The 26,602-nt window shown below is 39.1% G+C and overlaps 2 protein-coding genes and 1 long non-coding RNA gene across 5 annotated transcripts in view; 1 reads left to right on the forward strand and 2 right to left on the reverse strand.

Moving 5' to 3' along the window:
- The window catches only part of LOC107264426 (neuroligin-1), an 81,619-nt gene that overhangs the window by 39,722 nt on the left and 15,295 nt on the right, over positions 1-26,602 (forward strand). The window contains exon 1 of one of the 3 annotated variants that reach the window (XM_015732659.2): positions 25,645-26,591. The exons of the other annotated variants lie outside the window; for them this stretch is intronic. The gene's annotated coding sequence lies outside the window, so the exon portion shown is untranslated. Of the gene's footprint in view, positions 1-25,644; positions 26,592-26,602 lie in introns of those variants that run through there. 3 annotated transcript variants of the gene reach the window in all.
- LOC107264430 lies at positions 15,290-20,656 on the reverse strand. The gene is made up of 5 exons (XR_001536947.2): positions 20,516-20,656; positions 20,220-20,306; positions 19,563-19,789; positions 18,925-19,207; positions 15,290-18,811 (listed from the first exon to the last, which is right to left on the reverse strand). It is a non-coding gene; the product is annotated as an uncharacterized LOC107264430 (long non-coding RNA).
- Positions 22,819-25,178, reverse strand: LOC107264427 (AP-1 complex subunit mu-1). Its single transcript, XM_015732661.2, has 2 exons — positions 25,021-25,178; positions 22,819-24,657 (listed from the first exon to the last, which is right to left on the reverse strand). The coding sequence occupies exon 2, from the start codon at positions 24,638-24,640 to the stop codon at positions 23,372-23,374; it is 1,269 nt and encodes a 422-aa protein (XP_015588147.1). The 5' UTR covers positions 24,641-24,657; positions 25,021-25,178; the 3' UTR covers positions 22,819-23,371.

The following is a 26,602-nucleotide window of genomic DNA, read 5'->3' on the forward strand; positions in this document are numbered from 1 at the left end:
GAGTTAACACTTTTTTTTTTCTGTCGCCCCTTCCTCCCCTCTTTCTCCCCCCGTGTCCCCCTACGATAGTCCACGCAAAACCCTTCAATTTTTTCTCGTCCAATTTTACAGCCGCACAACTAAAACCAGTTTGCACGTCAATTCGCGTTTGCGAAACGCCCTGAATTCTGCACTGGTCGTAAATTCATTGGCTTCGTCTAGAATCCGGTATCTATTTTTTTTTTTATTATTTTCCTTTCCCTGCCTATTGGAGTTTCGTCCTTTTCTTCGTCCCTTCGTTCGCAGCCATTCGCGTCCCTACTGACAATATTTACCCAAAAATTTTATGACTCCCTGTCTGATTTTTGAGACATGGCAGAAAGTACTATTGGCATTTCCAAAAAAAAATTTTGCCATTTCGCAAAACGCCGCTTCATTACCAATTGACCTAATTAGTTGTAAAGGGTGTGAAATTTTTTTGGCAAAGTTAATCAAATTTCGCCAAATGTTTGAAATGTATATATATATGTACACGGATTAGCCGGATTTAAATAAAAATCCTATTAATCAATAACTATTATTAGATATATTATTAGATAATTTTTTTGCACTTTCCTCAAATTTCAATTTCCACCTTTTTTTAAATTCCATTTCCACTTTTTATCGAACTGTTCTTCGTTCCAGAATTGTATAACGTTCTATCTCGAATTGACCCTTTATCTTGTTATACATATCTATATTAATTCACACGTTACTTCTACACGCGCGAACAAGGAAAAAGACGATTTAAATAAATTGCGCAATGACTGTTAATAATCTCGCGAACCCCGAGAATATTGAAATGAATATAATTCGAGCAGATGATGTAATTATCTAACACGAGATGATTACACTCTGCCAGCTTGAGATATAACATTCATCAGATAATCCGACTCAACTCAAGACAATAGATTAATACCCAACCGTAATTTAAGTACAGTTTAAGCCCAACGACAATCTCCTATCCACCTGACTTTACAATACTTACAGTATGACTAAAATCTAATAATTGTCGAAAAAAAAAAAAATTTAATTTTCAAAAACGTCAGTTACCATCAATGGTCAATCCCCCAAAAGATATGTAATTTAAGAAAGGAAAGTGCTACTAAAAGTCAGAATCGATTTTACAGAGTTAAGGAGAAGGGGGAAGGATTTACATAAAAAATTGGCAAGGGTAAACCAGGGGATGGAAACTCTTGATATACGAGCAGGAGATGATTCTTATCGCGAGGCCCTGGACCAATGAATTACAAAGGGCCAAAAATTACGTTAAATACAGTCAGCGTCGTATTATACTTTGAAGAACTAAAGGGGGATAAACTGGCTTGGTATTCCGGATGGTTTAAGGGGTTTGCGCTACCCGCGTTACGGTTTGCCGCAAGGAGGTGGGTATCGCTGATCGAACAAAAGAGACCCCTGATTTACTGGCCACGTAATTCCGTGCTGCCCCTAAATTAATATTTTTCTAAAGTAACCGCCATTGTGCTGTGTTAGGTCGTTTTAACAAAAACCAAAATCCTCGATACCTCAACGTGGCTGCTGCTTAAGACCCGAATAGGAAAAGTTGTCGCGTGAAAATTATCCATAACAAAGTCTGCTCGAGAAACGATAACCCTGCAATTTATGCATAAGCATGTATGATCAAATTACATTTCGCCATACTTTCAAGCGTATACTTTAGCCGTGACACTTTGATGCGACGTAAATACGAGGCTAGGTCACATGGTACGTTAGATTCGCCGCCATGTTTAAAAGCGACACTAGCGCCACGGCGAAGCTCTGTGTACACTCGCATTTAAAAAGCATAAGAAAGAACTGTTAGGACTGTCAGAGATACACGAACTAATTGAAACTAAGGATTTTGAAAAAGAAATCTCCTCGTTGAATTTTTGGTAAAAAAAATTTCTCGAACAATAGTATCTTAAATTTGGTGAAAAAAAAAAAGATTTACAAGAATCTCTTTATCCCGTAGAAAAACTCATACTCAGAAATGCCATGTCCGAATAGTCTCGAGTTAGAGTTCAGCGAATTCGAAGATGAAATAAAAAATTTAATAAAACCGCAACCCACGAGCTACTTTAATTTTCTTGTTTACCTCAAGGAGTACAAGAAAATACATTTTTATTCCCTAGGTTTATTAATCATTCAAAAGAATATTATATCTCGAAAGACTAAAAAAGTATGAAATTATTCAACTTCGTACTTACCGTTGAATCTGAAAAAGTTTTAAAAAAAATTTTAATTTGATATAAATACCGCAATAAAATCATACCTCTCTGAGCTTCCCCTCTAATAACACGTCGTAAGATCCCAGATATATGATCCAAACGACAGCATTACGTCATAAGCCTCAAAAATATCGAAAAATGACACCAGTAAAAGATGCATATAAGCGATATGTCAAATTAGACATATGACGTAACGCAAGACAGATTACCGGTTGCCTTAACCTAATTTTTTTCTACCCCGACGCGCCAGACTCTCCAGCCACGGTTATCACTCAAATACTTAATACGGTAAAAAACAAGTATGTATCCTTTTTTATTTTTCTCCTCAGCCCCTTCTTTCGCAATTAACCACTAAAATCCACAGTAAAAAAAGAAGACCGGTAAAAACTGACTAGCAAGAAAATGTAGCAGGCAGCGCCATCTGCATGCGTTATATAACACTTGTCCATTAGAATCTGACATAAACTAAATATCAAGCTCCTCGTCGACCCCATCGCGTTTAATTCAGCTCATTAGCAAATCCAGTCTGGTGAAAAGACATAGGGGTTGCTACGGGGAAGATAAAGTTAAGGGGTTGGAAGCTACGCGTACAGAACACGTTATGCTTTGTTTGGTAAGCGCCAGAGATTATTTGGATATCCTAAGCTTTCCAATGCCCCCTAGACTGGTATATACATATATATATATATACATACACTACCCATAAGAGATACAGGGTTGGCATCTTGGCCGTGACAAACCCTGTTGCGGTATTTACTATATCTCACAGCAGTTACCTATAATCCAGAAGCTTCGCGTGTATCGGGTAAGTGGCAGGAGTCTTGGACAAAAAGCCACCCCCCTTGTGGATACACGTGTTTGCCGCATACATGTCTGGGGACATGACACGCTTAGGTCTAGAGACCTTTTGAATGGTTACTTCTTTGCCGTCTACCATTTGCATCCGAAGCCCACTGTATCCTGTGTTCTTTTTTTTTTTTATATATTGTACTCGGATACTGTTCCCTACCCACTACAGCTCACCATCCCCGAGACGTCTGGACCACCTCCCTGACATCAAGTCCTTGCTTCGCTTTTTTCTTTTTTTTTTAAATCCGATCGATATCACCTTACTTGGCTACAGCTTCCCCTGGGCATAAGCACAACCCCACAAGTAAACAATGGACCATACTACTTGATTATAGTAAATATTTGAACGGTAAAGTAAATAATCTGATCCAAATTTTTGGGGTTAGCACACACGAAGTGTACATCTTGAATAATGATATTCGTCAGAAATCATTGTTAAATATTAATACTCGTTTCTTTGGCGATACTCAAAATTTTAAAAAGTACTTAGTACTTACGAGGGGTAATTTTATATAATTACTTTTCTCTTCAATTTCTATTTTTTTTTTCATCGTTCACATTCTCCCTCGCTTCCGGTATCCACTTCCGACGCGTACGTCACGTCAATCTCGATGACGGTCGTATACGTCACACGAGTCACCAACCCGAGGTGAGACATCGGTTTTTCTTCACGATAGGATATAAATTTGATAAACGAAGGAGCGTTGGGCGAGAAATTAATATCACGATCACTTAAAAAGAAGAATAACGTAATAGATATAGATTGACGTAGACGAAAAATTCATAATTTTTCATACTTCGACGTAACGACAGTTTACTGATATTAATCAATATAAAAAAAAATTCACCTCGTGTGTCACATCGTCAGCCATTTTACGAAGTAATGTTTAATTACGTACTTCCTTTCAAGACGCAGCTATTATTCAACCAGTATTACGTAATGGTTAAAGAGTAACAGTCGTAAAATTACTTCTGCACTTAATCGTTCATCTTCAGTCAAATATATGTATAACCATGTGTCTAGTTCATTCCTCGATAATGGCGCCGGTTATCCTAAAACAGTTAAAACAATAATTTACTCTTTACGCGATAGCAGACTTTACCAGATAGAATCTGCTGGAATTAGTTCCAAGGAGTAGTAAAACGAGCGAAAAAGATTTGGATGAGACAAGGATCAAAGAAATGGAGAGAACCTCGAGGAATTCGTGTTAGCTAATGAAGGTATAACTAGTCGGGAGCGTCACTTGATCAAGCGGACATCTTGCAGTTCGAGAATGTCACGCCAGATGACAGCAACAGCGCTCAGCTGTCACGGGGTCATTGTTTCAGTTGTCACGTCGCGGAGAGGATGAATAGGTAAATTTGTAAAAGCAGCTGAGCAGTGACGCGAGCAAAAGGTAGAAAGAAAAAAAAGTGATCCATTCTAATTAACAGCAACATTCGTTCTAATAATACGCATTGAGCTTGACGGGCTGATACGAAAAGTGAGGTTCGACTAATGGAAAAGTTCGGATGATTGTTTTTACCGTTGACAGCTATTTGTCGTTGCTATAAATGACAACGATTGATCACTGGTTGGCTTGTTGAGAGAATAACAGACGTTGGGAATTAGAATTCGTAGAGATAAATGAAATTTGTCAAATTCAAATTGTCGCGAACAACCTGTTGACAATCGAATGGCGGATGTACTCGATTGCAAACTGAGACAACGTGAATGTGGCTGTGGAAGCGAAATCGTAGTAACAGTAATGGAGCTCAGCCAAGTTCAATTCCTGACTGGGAATGTAGGAGGAGATCCTTCAGAAATCCTGGAGCAACCAGATGTTCGACCGATAGGCAGTGGTTCGTGAGTACAACTTCCGTTTGTCAGAGAGAAAATACGAAAAATAAATATAAATATGGCGGACGAGTTCTCTTGCCGTTTTAATTGCCAAAAGTGACTTATAGATTAAGGTTATCTTATAAAGATGAATTTTCGAGCTATTTGAGAAAGTCACTGGGAATCTTATCTGCGTCTACGCTATTTTCTATGATAATTTTCTAAAAAATAATCAGATTGGTATTGACGTCTACTTTAAAATTGACTCTAGACACAGTGAATACGATTATTTATATGGTCGACGTTAACGCGAAAGTTTCACGAAGACTTCTTGAAGGAATTAGAGCGTGGTAACTACGTTGATGCGGCAGTAGATCTTTTGTGGTATTTCCCAGTATCCACCAACTGTCCAACCATACCCATTCCAGCATCCCCATCACAAGAAGCACAAAGTTCAACCTCATAGAATTTCCAATGGAGCAAGAAACCTAACCTGCAACTCCTTCGCTCTTCAAAGCTCAATATACTACTAGGGATATGTATACCTTATCACTAGCCGCCTAGCGGCCACGGACGGAACTAAATCGACTACAATAAACGTATTGGAATAATACCGCCTATAATTATCATCAATCATAGAAAGGGTTGCGGTCTTGAATTACACGTTCGTACAATATATAATATTATATACTAGCTGCCGTAACACAGCCTGATATATGATACAGTACGGAATAATAATTTCACGAAGCGATGATTCGCCCCAGTTGGTAACGAGGTGCTGAAAATGCTCGAGGCATTATGGTTCGTCCCGACGTGGATGCTTTCATCTCGTTGTAATTCGCGAAATGAACAGTGTTTTCGCATACGGAATTGTAGAAACTAGTGAGCGCTATCGTATAATACGGAAATGAGATTTACAAGGGAGTAGAAAGCCGCCGTAAGTGTGGTTACGACATAGCGAGATAATTGGCGAATTTCTCAAAGTGACACCTAACCTAAAATCAAGTCGAGTTGTCGTTCTACGAGGAAAAAGAAAAAAGTCAAGTATCTAGATGGCATTTCCTTAAGGTTAATTCTCACGGAACATTCACCTCACTTTTCTCTACGGCCAAGACAAAATGGCCAATTCGGACGCTCCCTCACGTACCTGATCCTTTATACGAGTCCTGATTAAAGACTTTAGTTCTGCCAAAGGGTTATCGAGCGACGCATTCGCAAGTAGGTTCAACACTGAGGATTTTTCATGGAATTGAACGTAAGCTCATTCTAGCCAAAAGAATACCAGAAGCTTGCTTAGTTCTAAAAAATGCAAAGCTGTGATTTTCTTATTATTTTTTATCGTTAGTCGTGATCCTTATCACGACCCTGAATCGCACGAATTATAACGGAACTGAAATCTGGCTGAGTAAATCGTTTTTCAGCGATGTGAAAATTCTCGTACCAAAAGAAAAACTCCGTAAAACATGAACTTGATGACCGAGGTTAAAGTTCCAACTTCTAGTGCAGCTGCCTGTGACATCATTGAACAATTTTTGTTGTTTTCAGTTAAAATCAAATTTTTCGAAAATTACATTTTCATCTCCCGTCTCCATCGACGAGACTCAAACTGTGAAAAATGTACACACCAAATTTTTCAATTATTTGTTTTCACTGCACGCAAGCTTCCGACTGCGTGGAATTTAATTTCAAAAAAAAAAGTTAAAAAAAAGTCTGCGCACAAAAGGTTATGCAAAATAACACACTGACGGATACATACGTGCAATTGCAATTTCACTGAAAAATTCCAGTGACGTAATAAGCACAGAGAATCCAAAATTTCCACCTCGTCCCGATATACTAGAAATTTTCATTGACCAAACGAAATAAAAGTTTTCACAATTAACGATGAGCTTGCGCGACTTCCTGGGATTTGGGGACTAGGCTTTTCCGACCAGTAGTAAAAAGACTGTTGATTCCGAAATTACAACATAGACTAAGAAGACTGTGCGAAAGTGCCTAACCTATTTAGGGGATGAATTTGCAACGTGCGAAACGTTGGTCGCCAATGAAAAAAGTCCAGCGTCGCGACGCCGCGCATGCTCCGTCGTCTCCTTTGCATACGCATAGCCGTGACTACAATAATCGGAAAATGGGCTTATTCAATTCGCATGCCCTCTACAACGAGGTAGTTTTGAATTTCGATTCGTTCGGTTGGGTTGAACACACTGGATGAAAATCGTCCGACCGTTGCTGGGATTCATCCGCTGTTGTAGCAAAGCAGAACGAATAATTCAAGTCGAATAATCCACTTGAAAATTGAGTTTAACTTCTAAACAGTTATATGCTGTACTTCGTACAAAATAGAGATCACTACCCGTTATAAAGTGATACTGATTTTACCCAGGAGTCTCTACCACTAGCAATTTCTTCTTAGATGTTCTTATACACGTCTGGCCCTTACCGGCTCCTTACACTGCAGCTCACGTTCATCCCATAATTTTGCACTTTTCTGGCCGTCCACGCATGCTCCTCTTATTCCACTCACGAATGACACTCTGGGGTACAGCTAAACCCCAGTTACGGCCGATACCAGTAAAGTCGCAACCCCAACTCTGATCTTCCGTGAAATTGCAAAGCCGTCCTTGATACTCTGGTTATAGATGCCAACCTAGTAGAGAATAAAACTCTCTACCCCTCTCCGATAATTCATTGTTACCGTAAGTTACGGTTTATACCCGTAAACCACGTTTTCCAAGAATATTTGAGTGATCCTGAGACGTTAATATGGGAATTCTTAGCAGGACTGAGTGTTACCAACTTTTAATAAATAATCCCATGTAAAGTTAGTTTTCGCGTATACTATAGCCAATGGCGTAGTTTTACGGAATATTGCTCGAACAATGAGTTATCGAGCTGCGGGGTAGCGAAGCAGTAGTACCAACGCTGCCAACGTTGTTAGCACTGGTTCACTCTCTCGTTAGCACTAATCAGCAGTGTTTCAGCTTAAGTCCAATCGGGCGCGCTGCTAAAGCAGCAAGTAACTGCGTCTGCTAAACCGAGATTAATTCCTGAATTTAAGTACACGCTAGGAAACCGAATAAGGATTCGCGGGACTGCCTCAGGACGATGAGGATATTGAAGCAGGGAACGTCGTCGCCGACGGCACTTTCACCGGTAAAACGTCGACGCCTCATTAAGCTCAGGTGGTTTGCGGATTAGCGTTCTAGATTCGTTAAAACCCCTTGGGTAAGGACCGGAAACCGGAAAAAGTGTCATGCCGCTTGGACGTAATAGAACTTCCGGTGAAATATATATTACTGTTTATGACAGTACCAATCCTTGTGTAGCTACACCGTGTGCAGCTTAATGGAATTTTCGAATTTTTATCAGCGCAAGATATCACAGCGTAGAACTGGGCATAGAATTTTTGTATCTTGCGGAGTTTGTACGTGAAATATTTATGATGCTTTTCATACATTTGAAAAGATAGCCAATGGTTCCTATGTCCAGTTCAGATTGAACAATACAAATTTTATAAATAAGCCCAATCTTGTTTGATTTTTCAGCTGTTTTCCGTTTGACTTGCGTTGTTATTTTTTTTTTAGAAACTCGCAATTTTCAGGCACTAAGCCTAGTCTTAGGGTCGTATTCCAAATGGAAACTCATTTCCTTTTGTTTTTTAATACTGAACTACACTCTCCTTTAACTTTCGGCGGTTTTCTCAGTGTTTCACACCTGGAACCTAACCTAACAGCCATACTAGTAGTAACAGTACTATCTTCCGCAACACCACTTCCCGACAATGTTGCTAGAGAAAGTTCTAGGTTCACGACTCACAGCAGTGTGGATGTGAACGCGAAGTAGTGGAAACAGGGCGGGTTCGCAAAGGAGCGACTAAACACAAGGCGACTTGACGCAGTGGGATATACAGTTATACAAAAGAAAGAAAGAAACTACCAACCAGTAAGCAGGACTATGGGCGGATTTTCGTAAATAGCTTTCTCGCGGGTGACATTAAGGCTGCCTTGGACAAAATTTATCGCCCGAACCGAAAGCCTGACGTGATACGATAGTCAAAAATATGGAACGTGGTTTCTCGCTGACTTTCAGATGGCGCCACCATCGAGATTGAATAACCTGTCACGGCGAGGCAATATTTTTAAATTTTTTAAATCTACAATATTTATGGTAATCTTGTCAACGTCGACTCTAGAGTGCGGAAAGTTAGCATCTCAGAATTCGAAAATTCCGGGTCTACTTGTTGTTCTGACTTGTTCTAAGTTTGTTCTACAATGTTCCAGAAAAACAAGTTTCTTAATTCAAATTTGTAGCAGTGAGGCGAAAAAAAACACTTTTTTACCGGAACCCCCCACATAGGGAAAATTAAACTTTTTTTGTTGTTCCAGTTGTTCTAAATATTGTTCCAGAATATTAATACCGCTAAGTAAAAAATACTCTAATGGGATCAAAAAACGTTTTATGCATATAAAATCGTTTCTTTCTACTTTTATCTGACTTGCAACTACCCGATCGTTAGTAGTAATAGATCCGTTATAGCGAGACCTGGGGGCGTGGTTAAGTAGGGGTGGGGGTGAGTCCCAAAAGTATTACGGTTAAAATTTTTCGTTTCGAACTCGACGCCCCAAAAGTTTAGCGAATGAAATTTTTTCATTTTAAACTCGACGCCCCAAAAATTTAGCGAATGAAATTTTTCGTTTCAAACTCGACGCCCCAAAAATTTAGCGAATGAAATTTTTCGTTTCAAACTCGACGCCCCAAAAATTTAGAGAATGAAATTTTTCGTTTCAAACTCGACGCCCCAAAAATTTAGAGAATGAAATTTTTCGTTTCAAACTCGACGCCCCAAAAATTTAGAGAATGAAATTTTTCGTTTCAAACTCGACGCCCCAAAAATTTAGAGAATGAAATTTTTCGTTTCAAACTCGACGCCCCAAAAATTTAGAGAATGAAATTTTTCGTTTCAAACTCGACGCCAGTTCGAAATGGTCCTATGTCCACATGCTATTCTGTGAGCGTTCGTGCTTGTCAGTTTTTCTAGTGTTCCCTGGTTTTACGTGTCTGTTCTACCTGATCAACCTGGAACAACCTGGAGCAACCTAGGAAAACCTACGAAAACGAAAACCTACGAAAACCTAGGTAAACCTACGAAAACCTACGAAAACCTACGAAAACCTACGAAAACCTACGAAAACCTACGAAAACCTACGAAAACCTACGAAAACCTACGAAAACCTACGAAAACCTACGAAAACCTACGAAAACCTACGAAAACCTACGAAAACCTACGAAAACCTACGAAAACCTACGAAAACCTACGAAAGCTGGAACAAGCTAGAACATCTTGGAATAACTTGCAAATCGTTCGAAATGGTCCTATGTCCACATGCTATTCTGTGAGCGTTCGTGCTTGTCAGTTTTTCTAGTGTTCCCTGGTTTTACGTGTCTGTTCTACCTGATCAACTTGGAACAACCTGGAGCAACCTAGGAAAACCTACGAAAACGAAAACCTAGAAAAACCTAGGAGAACGTAGAACAAGCTGGACCAACCTGGAATAAAAAATCTCGGCCGAGTTTGCTCTTCATTCTATGGTTTTTCGACTTCTATCGAAATTTCGACACAAACTCAGTCATACATTATTGAATGTTTATCTATATCTATCTATCCATGTATATTTATATATGTATATAAATGAAATATACTTTGGGGGTAATTTCAGTTATACAGCCACTTCTTTGAGCACAAGTATATAATTTGGGGTCGTTCCTCATAGTATTTTCAACGTAATGAATACTTGAGGACCAAAAAGCGGCTGTCACACCACATTTGTTTGTATTTTTTTGTTCCTGGACATCCAGAGTTGTGATGGACTTAGAGAATGTTTCGTTAGGTTAGATTGGGTTAGAATTTCATTTCTGTAGTGTCCCAAGGTAGTAGTTTAAAAAAAAGAAGCATCAGCTGTCAAGTTTATATACATATAGTCTTTCCATATTAATATGTTGGTTGTTCTAGTTTGTTTTAGGTTTTTGTAGGTTGTTCCAGATTGTTCTCGGTCTGTCGATGATTGTTCTAGATTTGTATAAAAATGAAGTAGTCCTAAGTAGGATAAAAGTAGATAGAAACGATTTTATATGCATAAAACTTTTTTTGATCTCATTCGAGTACTCTTTACTTATCGGTATTAATATCCTGGAACAATATTTCAAACAACTGGAACAACCTGGAACAAAAGAATTTTTTATTTTCCATAAGTGGTGACTTCCGGTAGAAAAGTGGTTTGTTCGCCTCACCGCTACAAATTTCAATTGAGAAACTTCTTTTTCTGGAACATTGTAGAAAAAACTTAGAACAACTCAGAACAAACAATGGAACTGGAATTTTCGAATTATGGGGCGCTATCGTCCCGAAGCCTCGACTCTAACCTCCAAGCTCGGCATACGTCATCTTCTTTTGACATCGAGCAACCCAAGCCAGGATCATATTTGCACAGAGGTCCCGTCGACGTAATACCCCGGACAAACTCGTTTCCACGTAATTTCACTTAAGCGGCCCTTAGCGACGGTGCTGCCATCTGCTAACCATTCGCCAAATGTCTTGTCGACCGTTTACTAACCATTCGTTTCGTATTAAAGGAGACATTTATTCGCAGCTGCCATTGTCTGTCACGTGAGGTCCTATTGCTGAGTTCACAAGAGTATGAACGATGTAGTCCACGTTTACGCGACTTTCTGAAAGCGATTTATTTAATAGCGATCCAAGGGAATAGACGAATCATAGACATTTCTACTTGTATGAATATTTGGGATTGGTCATATCCTTCCGATCAGCATTAACTAAACCAGTTCAAGACCGCCGTGTAAACGTAGTCAATAGCCCTTCGGCATGACTGCTTTTCTATCCGGTATTCATCTTTTGACATCTCCGACTTTTCATCTACTGAATCCTCTCTGAATCTCTTCTCGAGAAATAAGACGTGAATCTCTGTAAGTATCGATTTCCCTACATGGCTCACACCGGTGACTTCCAGCTGGTTAGATGCTACCTGTTAACTCTTCACCTTGAAATAATTATACCCAACTTCAACTATTTTACTGTCCTCGTTACATTTTCATAGGTTACCTTGAATGCTTAGACTTTCGAGAGTGAATATATTGTACTGCCTACTCAAAGTCACCGTATTATCAGAGACGAGCAGAAAAATGCTCAACGCTACGGTTTTGGTCGATTATAAAAAAATCCTACTCCCGGACTCGCCACTGCTATTTTACTCCATGCTTTCGGTGTCGCGTAAAACCGTAGCGTTGTGTATCTCCCTACTCATCTCTGGTATTATACCTTGGAAACGTGTTACATATATAAAGTGACTTACCGGGTGTCCCAGATATAAAAAAAAAACCGCCAGCATTATTCATCCCCCATTGAATAAAAATAATAGCATACGTAAAACCTCTTCGCTTGGAACGAACGAGTCCTGTATATTTTACATCTCGGTCCATCCTCCATCCTTATCCCAGTAGCCTATCCCTCTTAAGCCACCTGTACGTAGAGCCTACGTTTCTTTCATCTTCGACCCCTTAGTCGAGCGTCGGGCCAGATCTCAACGTCGTTTCTTCACGCTTGGCCTAGGACGCTTGACTGACAAGGGGTAGTAAATCAAAAAAACACTTTCCCCCAAAAACAGGACGTGGCCCTCCACCGGAAGCAAGAGCGAAAGGGTGGTTTTCAGCGGCGCCCCGGTATACCTTAAAATAATAACACGAACCCTTTAAATGCCACGGTGTTACTTTCACCCCACTTCAAAATGGGTAAATGACGTAAATCACAGCCACGTGGAAAAATGTCAGTCGAGCATCGAGACACGATTTTCCTCGATCGTAACGACCAAATCTCCCTACGGAATTTACGACCGGAAAGCCCATTTTTTGTTCCGCACCCTCTTTAAAAAAGACGAAATGCGCATACGGGAGTTGGAAAAATCGAAAAATCATAATTCCCAAATGGGAAAAGGATCTGTTTATTTGTATCGGGCCGTAGACCTTGGATGATCCCCGTAAATATATATCACCCCGCGCGCACGTTTTCAACGTAACCAAAACACATAGCCAGTATCGATTAATCAATCAATCCCAATGATAGTTTTATCGACAAACACCTTGTATAATTAATCATTAGAATCTCATATGATTTCACATACAGTGCGTAATCTATATTTACACATGAAAAAAAAAAAACAGAAAAAAAACAAGCCTTATCAGCGTCTATACAATTTTGATCAATCATGAAATACTTTCGCGTTATCCAATATCCACGTGGCTGGGTACGGTGAATATTTTTTTCATCCCTTAATGCACCCCTCCGAACCAACTTAAAGCAATTTTGCAGATCGATTTTTCGAATTTTTTTTTTTTTTTAAAGCTCTCTAATACTCGCGAATGTCAGAAGCCAACGTATACAGTCGACTCGTCATAGGCTTGGACTAGTGCCTGGGCTAGTCGACTGATTTTCAAATAGGATCCGGCGGCTGAGCAACGATTTTACTACCCGTCGTCCTGCGTGCAATCTAACCTCAAACGCAGCTTTGTCTCCAGAACGAATCTGTACGCTTTGTATACACAACCCTGTATATGGTTCCTATAATTCCATTTGTGACTGACGAAGTATCGGCCTCTGCTCCATATCAACCCACTGCGCTCTACATATGCGGCTGTCTTCTGCATTCGAATTCTCCGCTGCACCGCAAGTTATTGCTTTCCGCATAACCTATCAATTTCCGGTGCATTGGCTGCTGACAATTTTTTTGAGTCAAGGAGAAAAAGAAATTAACCGTGAAGCTGAATGTCGACTACATATACAGTACGTAATTTTATGATATGGTATTTTTGGTATTTTTAAAAAATTTTTTTATTACTACATAATAATTATCAGTGAACGAAATCGCCGTCGTGGTCGATACTATTATCAAGTCTTATATTTAATTCATGACTTTAGATACGTTCGACAAACTTTACAAGTCCGTAAAAGAAAGTTCGCGTGTAAGAGATTGATGTTCAGGAGGAGAGCCCCATCATTGACGTACGACGGTTACGTGGTTCTCATTCACGACTGTCGTTTGGCGAGAGGAAGGAATATGGAGAAAAAAGGTTTTAATTAATAATAATTTTTAATTAATTTGTTTATTTATCATTTGCCTATTTTAATTAATTTATATACTTGCAGATAAATATTGAAACCTGGCACTGTACGTTCTCCAAGTGCTAAGGGTGGTTGTATTTCGAAATTTGAAATAAGGCTGCTATAATGGCTCGCACCGGGTTCCAGGTCGAGGCGGCTGGGCGACATAATTTTAAGTCAGGACGGCTGGAAGGCGCTTTCAGAGCTTTTAGCTAAACGTTCGCATTTGATAAAGGAGCTCAGCCTGGTCCGGGCGTATTCGATGGGATGAAGAAAGTGGAGGGTAGTGAAGACGAGGAGGAAGGAGGGATCTGGATGGTTGAACGGTGGAAAAGAGAGATTGTGCGAGAAACCGAGATAGGAGGAGCAAGAAGAGGGGTGAATTGGTGGGTACGATTATAATGGGAATTCTGAAACAATACCAGGGCCACCCCTTATTGAACCGTCAGCCTCCAGTTGGTATCTGCGACCAAACTTTATGGGCTGAATCATTTCAATTTGGAAACTGCCAAGGGGTAGTTTTACTTGAACTTCAGGGTTGACCCTGCTATACGCATCCCTAGTCGTATCGGCCAAATGAATTTTTATTTATATATTTCTACCTTGTTTTTAGACTCAATCCTTGGAGAATAAAACTAACCTCGTTTACTGTCTATGGAGCCGAACCGCAGCACGTTCCTAAGTATTTATCGCAGTGGTAGCTGTATGGCTGGTACTGGGATTTCTATTTATTCTCAGTGAATGGCCACGTGAGGTAATGGCAGGAGGAATACAGGAAACGGATGGATGAGACGGGGTGGTCGAAGAGGAGACACGTAAAGAAGAGGGACAGAGAGGAAAAATGAAAGAGAATAAGCCAGCGTTTTTTTTTTTTTTTTTTTTTTTTTTTTTTTTTTTTTTTTTTTTTTTTTTTTTTTTTTTTTTTTTTTTTTTTTTTTTTTTTTTTTTTTTTTTTTTGTGGGTTTGCATTTCTTTTGGAGAGACAAGCAAAGTAGCTCTTAATGCGAGTACGAAATTATTCGTCTTTTCAAGCCGTTTTAATCCAGCAGGGCGAATGAAAGGAACAGGAAATCCTTGTCGCGGGTTATAAAAATTCAGAGGCTGTATCGGGGTGAACTAGTGAGCGGCGACCGAGCTGGAACGGTGGATTATCAGGAAGACGATGTCGGGGATAAGGATGAAGACCAAATGAAAAACTTACTTCTCTTGCTGGGGCCTATTTAAATATTTTATTTTTGCTTTTATTTCCTCAAGGACATTCGTTATCTTTGGATTCGCTTCTCGACGATGAAGTCTGGGTGCACACCCGGTATCCTCGAGGATCCTTGGATGTGGATGAGTCTTGTAGCTTGGGTTTGCTGAGTTTTAAGATTTTAGATAGAGAACCGCTTTCAGGGTTTGAATAAAGAATGACCTGTGAATTATTGGTTCGTTGAATATCGACTTTACTATCTCTGTCTTTCTTATTCTATGGAGAAACTCTAGAACCGTCCGGCTCAGGATCCTCGGGGTTACCACCCTTAGCCGACGCTCAGAGCAAAAGTCGAATACGGTTACGCGAAATTACCGAGTGGTTTAGAAAAGGCGGACACAGTAGGACGGAGAGTGAACTTTCACTAACATTTCTTTATGAGTTTTTATTTATTTATTATTATTTTTTTTTTCTTTCATATAGAGAATCTCATTTACTGCCGTAAATTTAATAATTTTATTTTTCTGAGACGCGGAGTACTGGAATTACGGCGGTCTCTGAATTATTTGTATTTTTATTCGATTGGTTTATATTGAAATTAAATTGTAACTGAATCATAAATTTTTTTTAACTTCAATTTAAAGATCTTTCATTTTGTTCGTAAATTTTGTTGCGTTTTATTATTAAATTAAATTTTTATTACTCGAATTTATGATCAATGGAATGGATATGTCAAGTACACCATGGATTCTTTACGCTGAAAAAATTTTACGAGAAACACAAAGTTTTTTCTACAGATTCCGCTTTTGAAATTTCACAGTAATTTTCGTTGCCAATAAAATAAAAGTATCAGGCATGGAACACTGTCACGAACATAACATGTAACAAAATGTAAGTGGATAAGTTCAGAACGAAATAGATTGATGAAAGGGTCATGGGGTAACAGCAAATCGTGAACGTTCCGGAAGTTAAATATTTATTTTCCAAAAGAAAGAAAAACATGTTCCCGAAGCCCAGGGTCGCCTCGCGGGTAAGGACGTGCGAAGCCATCAAATTACAAAAAGTCACTCTTAGGATGTGAAAATTGTAAAAATACCTACTTCAATCTGCGTAGGTAGAAGATCGGTGTGTCATTCCAATACCAAATATGGAAGATGAAATTGATACGGCTGGAATATTTATTTATTCAATATCAAAAAAGTGTATCCAGTAACTATTGAAGAAAACATACGACGATAAGGGTATGTCGATGCTATCGATAAAGTGAAAGCAGGGAACGAAGGTTGGGTTACAAAAGAAAGCACTGGAGTCAAGGCCAGAATAAAGATAGCAGATAACAGATGGATGAAAACTAAGGGTTGAACATGGTCGCCAGGATGACTAGCACTTCTGTTTTTATGACTTTAACCCTCTGGACTACTCGATCGGTCGACCAGCCGAGCAAGCTCATCTATAATAAATATTAACCTCATTTTCTAGGAATGTGATGAACCTAATCTTGGGCCATAGAGGCACCACCCTTAATAGACTTATCCATACGGAACTACCCAGCGAAGACGTATTAATAAAAATTGATTGAATCTGTGCTGTCTACAAATTTTATAAAAATTGACGTTGCCGATGGGAGTATCGTCAACGTGGCACTGTAACTCCTGGAGCTGAAATAGTAAAGAATTAAATATCTGATTATCCTTGCTATCCTAGCAATTTCACATACACTATGGTACAATACCATCTGTTTTAGGATCACTCTGAAGACATCCTTATGGACGATGCTTATTATTTCAGAACACCTTCCTCATAACCCTGGCACTGTCATCCATGTATCCTTCATACAAGAAAGGACCACAACTCCAGCACAGTCCCCTAATTTAGAACTATGGACAGTCTAGTTTCCAACCTCCAACCCTCCTTCCTTTCTGAAGGATTGAACGTCATATGCATCCCATACGACAGCCACCAGGTTCCATTACATCTACAAGGAAAACACACCCTAGGAGGAACCCTGGTTGGCTACACCTGTTCCATCAACTAACAAAGGGTCCACCTAGGCTGGTTACTCTGACGCTGACCTTTCTGTAGGCAACTTCCGTTGTCAGTGGTTGACACCCGTGACGATATTTATGGCTTCCATATGGTTATCATCCCTTACATCATTCCATTATATCCCATGATCCTGTCAAATTATTATCCTCAGTCAATAAACCAACCGTGGACACTCTTTTCGTGAGTATAGGGTAAATATTGAAAGAATCACCCCTCTCAAAGCTCTCATGAACGATATTTCTGGCTGCCCCAGTACACAAACCCAATCCTGGTATCAAAGCACTCCCCACCAAGAATTCCATGTACATAACATTATCTCATGAGAACGTGCTTTGTACTGGAAATGCTAACGATCACGGTATTAACCTTTGCACTGATAAAATTAGTCTCCATGTTATTTGCCCTGAGTGCTTCCTGTTTCTGATACTATTTCTAACTATGTTTCTCTACCCGTTTCAGTTCTCATTTCTGCTGGTTTACGTGTACGTACAGGGAGAGAGCACGACTAGGATATAATTTGCAATTAGGTATCGAGCTCGTTGGCAAAAACAACAGCGACGCTTTGTCCATGGTACAGTACGTCCGGACGCCACAAGAGAGAGTGGCCCCTAGAATCCGGAAACTCTCAAACGTCCACTCGCACCACCGTACTTTTCCTATACTCTCCTCGTCGTTCCCATTCCTGCTGTCGCAGCTACGAGAGCGATTGGCCCTACGCCAGCGACGAGAAGCACAAAGCGTCGCGACGCCACGGGCTTTACTGGCATTTTGTCACTTGTCACTGAAGCGACCGACACCTCGAGAAAGGCCCTTTGAACCTCCCTTTTCTTCTTGTAATCAATGGAATACATTCGTTTCTAGTCTTGGCTGATATCGTTTCTAGATCCGCGACCCTTGACATATCTTTTTCTTCTTTATTGTGGAGTAACATTATTCTTAAGGAACCTTGAGAACGACGAGGGTTCAGACTTGAGAATTTTTCGTTTTTGCTAACGGATTCTTTTTTTCTTTCCTACTATTTCTTTCTGTTACCTCACCGCTTTTTTTTCCTTTTTTTTTGGTCAGTTTGGTATTTGCATCGAATAAGGATCTCGAAGATCGGATTACTGTCCCACGTGGCAAATAATCTTGAAGATTTGCGTAGCGGGTAGCCACGTGTAATTTGCAAATGGAAAGGTTCTCGTTCAATCCCGGTTTGATAAGATTTTACGAAAATTCGACGGAATCTCTTGAAATCCATCTTGTCCCAGGAGTAGTCCCTCGTGATACGTATCCACAGGGTATTTTAGAAAAAAAAAAGGAGAACAGTCGCCCCAATGTAGATCCGCATGACCGTTTGCAATTAATTTGCAAATCTTATAAGTGGTATTAAGATTTGCAAGTGTAATTCCAGTCCAGGTGAAATTCAGCAAATTCATTGTCCTCTGGTCTTGTATGTCACCACAAGTAGGTACATTGTAAATGAAAAATTTAAATTTTCCATGAAATACCTGGGTGAAAAGTATAAAAATTAAATACTGACAAATTAACCATAGCAGAAAACTATCCTGTACTTATGAAATATAATCATGGACCAAGTCTACTGATGGTCTTATTTTATTACGTTACTCTTTGCCAGGATATGCTTCAAGATGTAGTCACGACTAGGTCCTTTAGAGGCTTTTGTAGTGACTCGGTGAATCCTCTAATCGCATTAGGTCTCCATTGTTTCATTCGCTTGACGTCTTATTTCTTCGTTACCTTAGAAAGCCTGCGTGCTTTTATTTCCCATTTCTGTCTTTATCCGACCGTCGCATTATAGGTACTATATACCTATATAGGTTCTACCATATGTCGTCCTGACTCTGGTCACCGGAGATAGTAACGAAATTCATTTGTCTATTTATCTGCAACGTGGTCAAAGGAGAATATTGCGTTATCTCTTAAGGTATTCTGGAGTACATCAAACAACCACGTATACTTGAAACAAAAAAAAAATATAACATGATAACACAGCAGGTTCTTATACTTTTATTCTCTTTTATCTCCACGTTTCTCCTTTCTTTTTGAATCTCGATAATCGCCGTTTGTTTTCATCTTTGTCAATGGTCGAAAGCGATGACGTGAAACCACTAATGGAAATGTAAAAAGTGCAAACGATAGTTTCTCGATGCACGTAAAATGGTATAAGTGCAATGACGTTGGCGTTCTAACCTATCGGAATATTATAATCTAACGGAAATATACGATAAACGACCATACCGAAGCTGTTAAGTATTGAATTTCCTTTTTACGACGTCTGGTTATAAATTCCATCCTATAACTTGAAACTCTCCTACATCTCGACTTTCTATCGCTTCTCGACGTAGCTGAACGAAGATGGATCGTACGATATTCAAACGACGGTTGCGTTGAACCTCGATAAAGATGGCTCGCTCTGGCGGAGACGTAGGGAAGCTTGTCCGATCGATCGTGTCCCGTGATCGTGTCTAAACGGAAATAAGGTTAGGATCGCACGTTAGCACTCGGAAATCTCGTCTAGACTCTCCTCCAGGAGGAAAAGAAGATCCTCTAATTCACTGACCCTCCTAAAAGCGGTGGATTCATTTTAACAGAGGATGTTGGGTGAAAAAAAATTTAGAAAAAATGTTGAGGCTCGGTGCGAGGCCGAGTCGAGATTCTTATCACCGTTGAGATATTTAAATCCATTTTGTATTTCCTTCGTGAGAGATCGGTTGTTAATAGGATATCTTAAAGGAAATCGCTTTTTCGAAGTAGCAGGAAGTCAGTTTAATCAAATCAAATAGTGTTATACCCGAAGAAAGAATATAAGAAAAAGTTTACTATTTTCTACTGGGAAAAATTCCGTTGAATTTTCTTTATCTATTAGCTAAGTGGCAGATAAATCTAAGGAATTACCTTGATCTGTGGAAAATTTGTATCAGGCTGAAGCAATCTTGAGAAATAAAACTTCGTACTTCTTAATCTCCTCGGGATTCATCGACTCTGTGAGAAATTTCCTTTTTTGAAATGCTTCTCTACTTAACGTAGTGTAATTTGGGAAAACGATATACGGATCATTCATTAGTTCAGCGAGGAGTGATTTGAGACGTAGAAAAAAAATTTAAATTTTCAATCGAGACAACAGATCTGATTGGTTCTCCACAGGGAGTTGTGCGCAGTCATGAATATGGATATGAAATCAAATTACTCACACGCTGCTGAATCGGAAGACCTAGATATGAATATAAGGAGATCGTCCATCTTGATGCTTCGTTGCATTAAAACAGGAAATGCAGTATCTATTGCCAGAGATGATTAGGGAGATGCACAACGCTACGGTTTTGAGCGATACCAAAAACATGGCGCTGAATCGCAGCGGCAAGTCCGGAAATAGAATTTATGTGATCATCGCCTCCGTCGATAATGCAGATCCCGTCGTAGCCAAGCTGACCGCAATCACGAACGTGTAGCTTGACGAGCACAGGCTCTCCGCTACTTACCGCTGATTTCCAAAGCAACACTTACAACGAGACAGTTCATCGAATACAGCCTAAATATTTTTCTTCCTTGCAATCCTAAGTTCGAGCGCACAGTGTAAGCTCCGTAAGTTTAATACGACAAAAGCTAGCAGCTAATGCCTGCCTGAACTGAAGCGTATGATGCAACCAGCATATTTAATAGATATTTGACCGATGTTGCGCCACAGAACTATTGTTAAAACCTATCAGAAATTATAAAACTTCTCGAGATCTATTGAAAAAGCCTATTATTGAAACGTATTTAAGAAACTGCGGTGCCAACTTCACAACCGTGTAGCACCTCAATTTTTGGAAAATGTTTCATCATAAGATATTTTCAATAGTTCTCGAAGAGTTCTATAGTTCCTGATAGGTTTTAACAATAGTTCTGCTACGTAACATCGGTAAAATACATATTAAGGATGTTAATCGTACCATACGCTTCAGTACAGGTATACATAAGAAGCTGGCTTTCAGTGTTGTTCTCAGATTGTTTCAAACAGTTCCGGGATAGTTCTCTCTAATACTCAATGTTAGGACCATAGTTCCGCTTGGAACTATTGTTAAATAATGCTGGAAGCTAACACCACATCGCTGCAGTTTTTATCGCAAGCAGTAATGAAGTGCTGGCTTTTGGCTTAGTAAATCTTATTGAGCTTACACTGTGCACTCGAATTTAAGATAAAAAAAGAAAATATGTAGGCAATATCTGATGAACGGTCTCGTTCTAAGGGTTGCTCTAGGAACCAGCGGTAAGTTGCGGAGAACCTCTGCCGGCCAGGCTACACGTTCGTCATCACGTTCAGCTCGGGATATGGATTATCGACAGAGGCGATGATCACAAAATCCTACTCCCGGTTTCGCCGCTCCGATTTAGCGCCATGTTTTTGGTATCGCCTAAAGCCGTACCGTTGTGCATCTCCCTGTTCATCCCTGCTATTGCTTATCTTATATACACTCGTGCTTCACGTTATTGCATTTTCATTAAAAAATGCATAACCTCAAAAATACAAACATGCATGTTGGTCATATACATAAGTAGCTACGTATATTTTTTTTCTTTCTGTTCAGACCTAGTTCGCACTATAGCAGTCCTTACCATATGGCTATTTGATTATATATATTTCTATTATTATATATTACAGCCCGTATTTCGAACTCACTCTTAAAGTCACTAACAGAGTCGCTTTTAGTTCAAAGTCACTAACAACAAATTTTAAATCGCGCTATTAGCACTAAAAGCGAGATCTGGATACGGGCTTGTGTCCATACGCATTGTAAAAAGAATATTAAAACTCACCTCAGAGAATTTGAAACACACTGCAAACTGCTAGAGCATTTTTTAATCCCAAAATATACTTTTTGTCTTGAAAAAAAAATGAAGAAGCAAGAAAAGTCTTATCAGCACGCCATTAATAACGTCGGTAACGTCAAAACAGTTGATCTCTATCATCTTGTTCATGGCTTGGAATTTCGCGGACTTGTTTACCAGACGCTCCATCCCGACGGGGAACGCTGATGACCATGATAGCGGTTATTATGCTTTTATGTACATCACGGAAATTTGCATAGCCCGTGCATTTCTAGCGCTCGTGGCGTTGCCAGGTACTGATAAAAAATTTCAAGCACCACCGCTTGGCTTTAATCGTACTTTCGTGTAATGCCGTACCATACGTACCAGCGGAGTCATCCCATTCTGGAAATTTTTAGACAGCATCGACGCTCTGTTTAAAATAATAAGTATCTCCGCATCTTTTAGTGTCATGCGAATTACGCGTTTTTTACTTTGCTTGGAGTATTTTGAATTTAACGTACTGCCGTTTTCCTGGATTCCATTTACTCGGTGATATTTTAATTATACGCAAACTTCATTGCGTTCCTTAGAACGGCCGCTGGCGATATTTAAAAATAAATTTATATTGACTAATGGGTAACAAGAAATTTTTGGAAATTCGCAAGACTTTGGTATTGAGGTGTGGATATTGAAATAAGAGGAATTTTAATGAATTACATACTTTATTACAACGTCTAGTTAAAAATGTAATACACTCGTAATAATTATTAATAATACTTAGGCTTTAATTGTGACGAAGCATGATGAATGACTCGTAGAACTGTATCTCACGAAAACAACGTGATGAAGTCTGTTATGATCGACTATCCTATATATTGCGCTTCCGGATTAGATTCGAAAGCAAATGTACAGAAATAAAATTTCACTTACAATCTATACTCTGCTCAATAAGAATTACAAGGATTAAGTACTCTTTCACTATCAGGAGACGATGACAGACGTGCGTGTACTGTGTAAAATATAAAATAACATGGGTAAATCGCTTCGGCTAAAAACTTATTGGAATAACAGAGGGTCAAACTGACATCAAAAAGCATTGCGACTTCAAGGTATTGGACTTCCTAGACAATTTTAAAGGATGTACAGAAACCATAGAAAAATCTAAATCATCTGATCCCACTATCTTTCATTGCAACTTGATTTGCAGCTCCAACGATTGAGTTTCGAAACAGCTACTGTGATTCGATAAAGTTCTACTAATTGGTTCTTAATTGATAGTCGCCATTTTGAGTAATGTAACGCACCCAAGGAAGAGCCTGGTAACCACTCTTTTCGATAATCTTCAAGTATCGCACCTGGATACCGGAAGTTGTGAAATACGGAATTTCAAACTTGACTTGAATTGGGGGTTTCCCTTCAACGTCCTCTCCGACCACGGATGGCAGCCCAAAATGTGCCCTCATTAAGTATTCCTTACCGCCAGGAAAGGATTTAATGGACCAGGTGATGGCGCTTTGTTCAGGGGAGTACTTGACACTGCCGATGGTAGTTTTGAATTTTGGAGAATCCGCATCATTTGGAACGGGGATGACTATCTCAACGTTGTTGGCAGTTGAACGACGTTTGAACTGTGACCTGGCCTTTATCATATACTCGACCCTGCTGTGAGCGTGTCGCTCAATTACAGATTCAATCCAGATTAAAGGCTTTACATGAGTGTTCAATCGATAGGACATCAACTCGAATTCACCATCAGGGGGAATAAATGATATTGTACGATCATTCTCAAAGCGGGATAGTCGCACACATTGATGAAATTTCACATCTTCTAGTTCAACTGACTTCGACTTTCCTCGACCTGTTGACTCGAAGAGAACTTTATCGTTTAGACCTAGACGTAATTCCGGCATTCCAGATAGGTAAACACGCATTTTTATGGCACCAACGATTTCTGAACTCAGGACATTTCCATTAGCATTTGCCAATAGGTTTACAGACTCAATGACATCTAAAAAGACTTCATTCTTTCGGTACTTGATACCCTCCGATCTCCAAGATACAGCATTCGTCACTGCCAATGGTATTCTTATTTGTACTTCAAGTTTGTGTCCTTCTTGCGTTATATACTCTTGAAGAATTTTACTGTCTGTTGTTTGAGGGTACCCAAAATCTAGTAGCTCATCAAGAAGCTCGTAAATGACAACAAAGTTATCTCTGATACTTTCTTCTTCCAGCTCCTTAAAATACTCTTGCATGACCTGCACCACTTTGTGTAGAAATACAAACACTAGTGATATATTCGCATTCTTCTTTGTTGTAGAAACAATGTACAAATTGTTGTATTTAATATAGGCATATGTACACTCGGGAGTTTGTATTATTGGAGTGAGATTACCCTCCTCTTCACGTTCCATTACAAGTGGCATGAACTTCTCAATCACACCAGTTTCAATATCTCCACGATAATTACGTGAGATTAACACCTTCCCCTTGACATCCAAAATATATATCGCTGAGGTCGACATCTTGGACCTTCTAGAATCTACAAGAGAAATTAAAACTATGTAATTTGTCAACATACAATATTGTAGATGCCTTTGAAATAAAATTAAAAGCAAGCTGTGAGAACATAATAAAATGATATATTCTAGTGTACTAATTCTAGAATCTATATTTTAGGTTATGTATTCCAAGCATGATAGTTCCACTTTCAAAAACGATACAGAACGTAACACAATCGACAATCATTATTGTAGAACTAAATAAATGAAATTCAAAAAAAAGAATAATAAGATCACAGCCAAAGTAAATGCTAGATCCCTTTTGCCAAGGACAGAAATTTGACAACTCAGTAAACGACAGTTTCGTTTCTAATGATAATACTGAAACTTATATAAACACGTACATTCGTAGGATCCTCAAAGAACAGAAGACATTAGTAGTTTAAAATAATGTCAGCATTGATAGCAACAACTGACTTAAATATGGAATAATACCGACAGCACCTTCTTCTACGTTATCAGAACTGCCACTGTGGACCGTCGCGAAGTTAGGTACTTGTGACGCATCATCGCGCGTGCGCATAAAACATATCTCTGCGAGATATCGATCGCACACCGCACTTGCCAACCACTTCCGAGTCATTGGAATCTTGAAAATAAGGCCGTACCAGTTCAAGAACTTGACCCCTTGACGTATAAGTCTGGTAGAATAAAAAAAAAGGAAAGAGTCTCGCTGGAGAATAATGAAACTTCAACTTAAAGTTTTACTAGAAATAGAAGAAATGAAAGATGCATTGTTTCAAAACAGAAGCTCTTCGAAAGACGCAATTTGGCAGGTAATTTAAAATCCGCTAGCACCAAATGCAAACGTATTCAAAGCATTCGAGGCAAATGGATGGAAAAGTTTGTTGCCCGTGGTATTTTCTTGGTGAAGCGCGAAAAGTGACTGCAGTAAAAGAAAACTTTACTGTGAATAATCATGGCGCGAGTATTTAAACGGCTAAAAGGGATGCTCGTTTCACGATGAAGAATCTTTTGTCGATGCTGCTCGCCTTTCAAGGAAAATAAATTCAATTTCAATTGAACGCGAACTACGTCTAGAAGGAAGAATTGAAAAAAGTTTCAGGTATCAAAGGAAACTAAACCGACAACCTCAACCAATGTTTCGCTGAAAACTTACATTTACCCTCAAATATTTGGTTTAACCATTTACTCGTTTTACCAGCATTCTAAATGCTAATGAGGGTGATTACTCATTACAAAAAGATTAATAGAACTGCATAAATACGTAAGGACGTCCTATAATTTTCCCCAAACTGTCCCATTTCCTGTATGTGATATCATATCTTTTTTTACTGGAGTCGCATCCGTACAAAACCACTATACCATTTTCAGAATAAATCACGACCGCGTAATAAATCTTGAAATATCCTACTCCAATTGTGGCGCAATAAAGAAAAATATAAACCGTAGCGGCTTAGCATCGTTGTAACGTATTTCGCCTTTACACCGCGTTTCGTTGTGGTATTTCAGTTTTAATTAAACCGCAATTTACGATGCCATTTCTATCGTTCGTGGTACTAAAATGACGATATATTTTCATAAATGTTCGGTAACGTAAAACTCGAAGGCAGCCAACATACTTTAAGCCCTACATAAAAAAGAGAGAAAATACTTCAATTCTCATAAAATAAACAGACTTTCCCAATCGAAGTTTCTCATACATCCAAGCATATTTTTATTTCCCTCTGCAAATATATAACCAGCAGTAAAACCAACGCGTACATGAAATTCGATTTTTATTCGAATCAAATTAAAATCATAATGAGAACGCACCAATAACCAAATTAAAAATAACCACGAATTCAGGAAATTATAAATGCAATTAACAATTCGCAAACAGCAGCCAATTATTATACCCGACAGAATCTCACCCCAGTGTAATTACTGAGAACGAACAGAAGCCCAAAATAACGTATGCCAAGT

The sequence above is a fragment of the Cephus cinctus genome, unplaced genomic scaffold (assembly GCF_000341935.2).
Source record: "Cephus cinctus unplaced genomic scaffold, Ccin1 Ccin1_scaffold0169, whole genome shotgun sequence".
Classification (NCBI taxonomy): Eukaryota; Metazoa; Arthropoda; class Insecta; order Hymenoptera; family Cephidae; genus Cephus; species Cephus cinctus.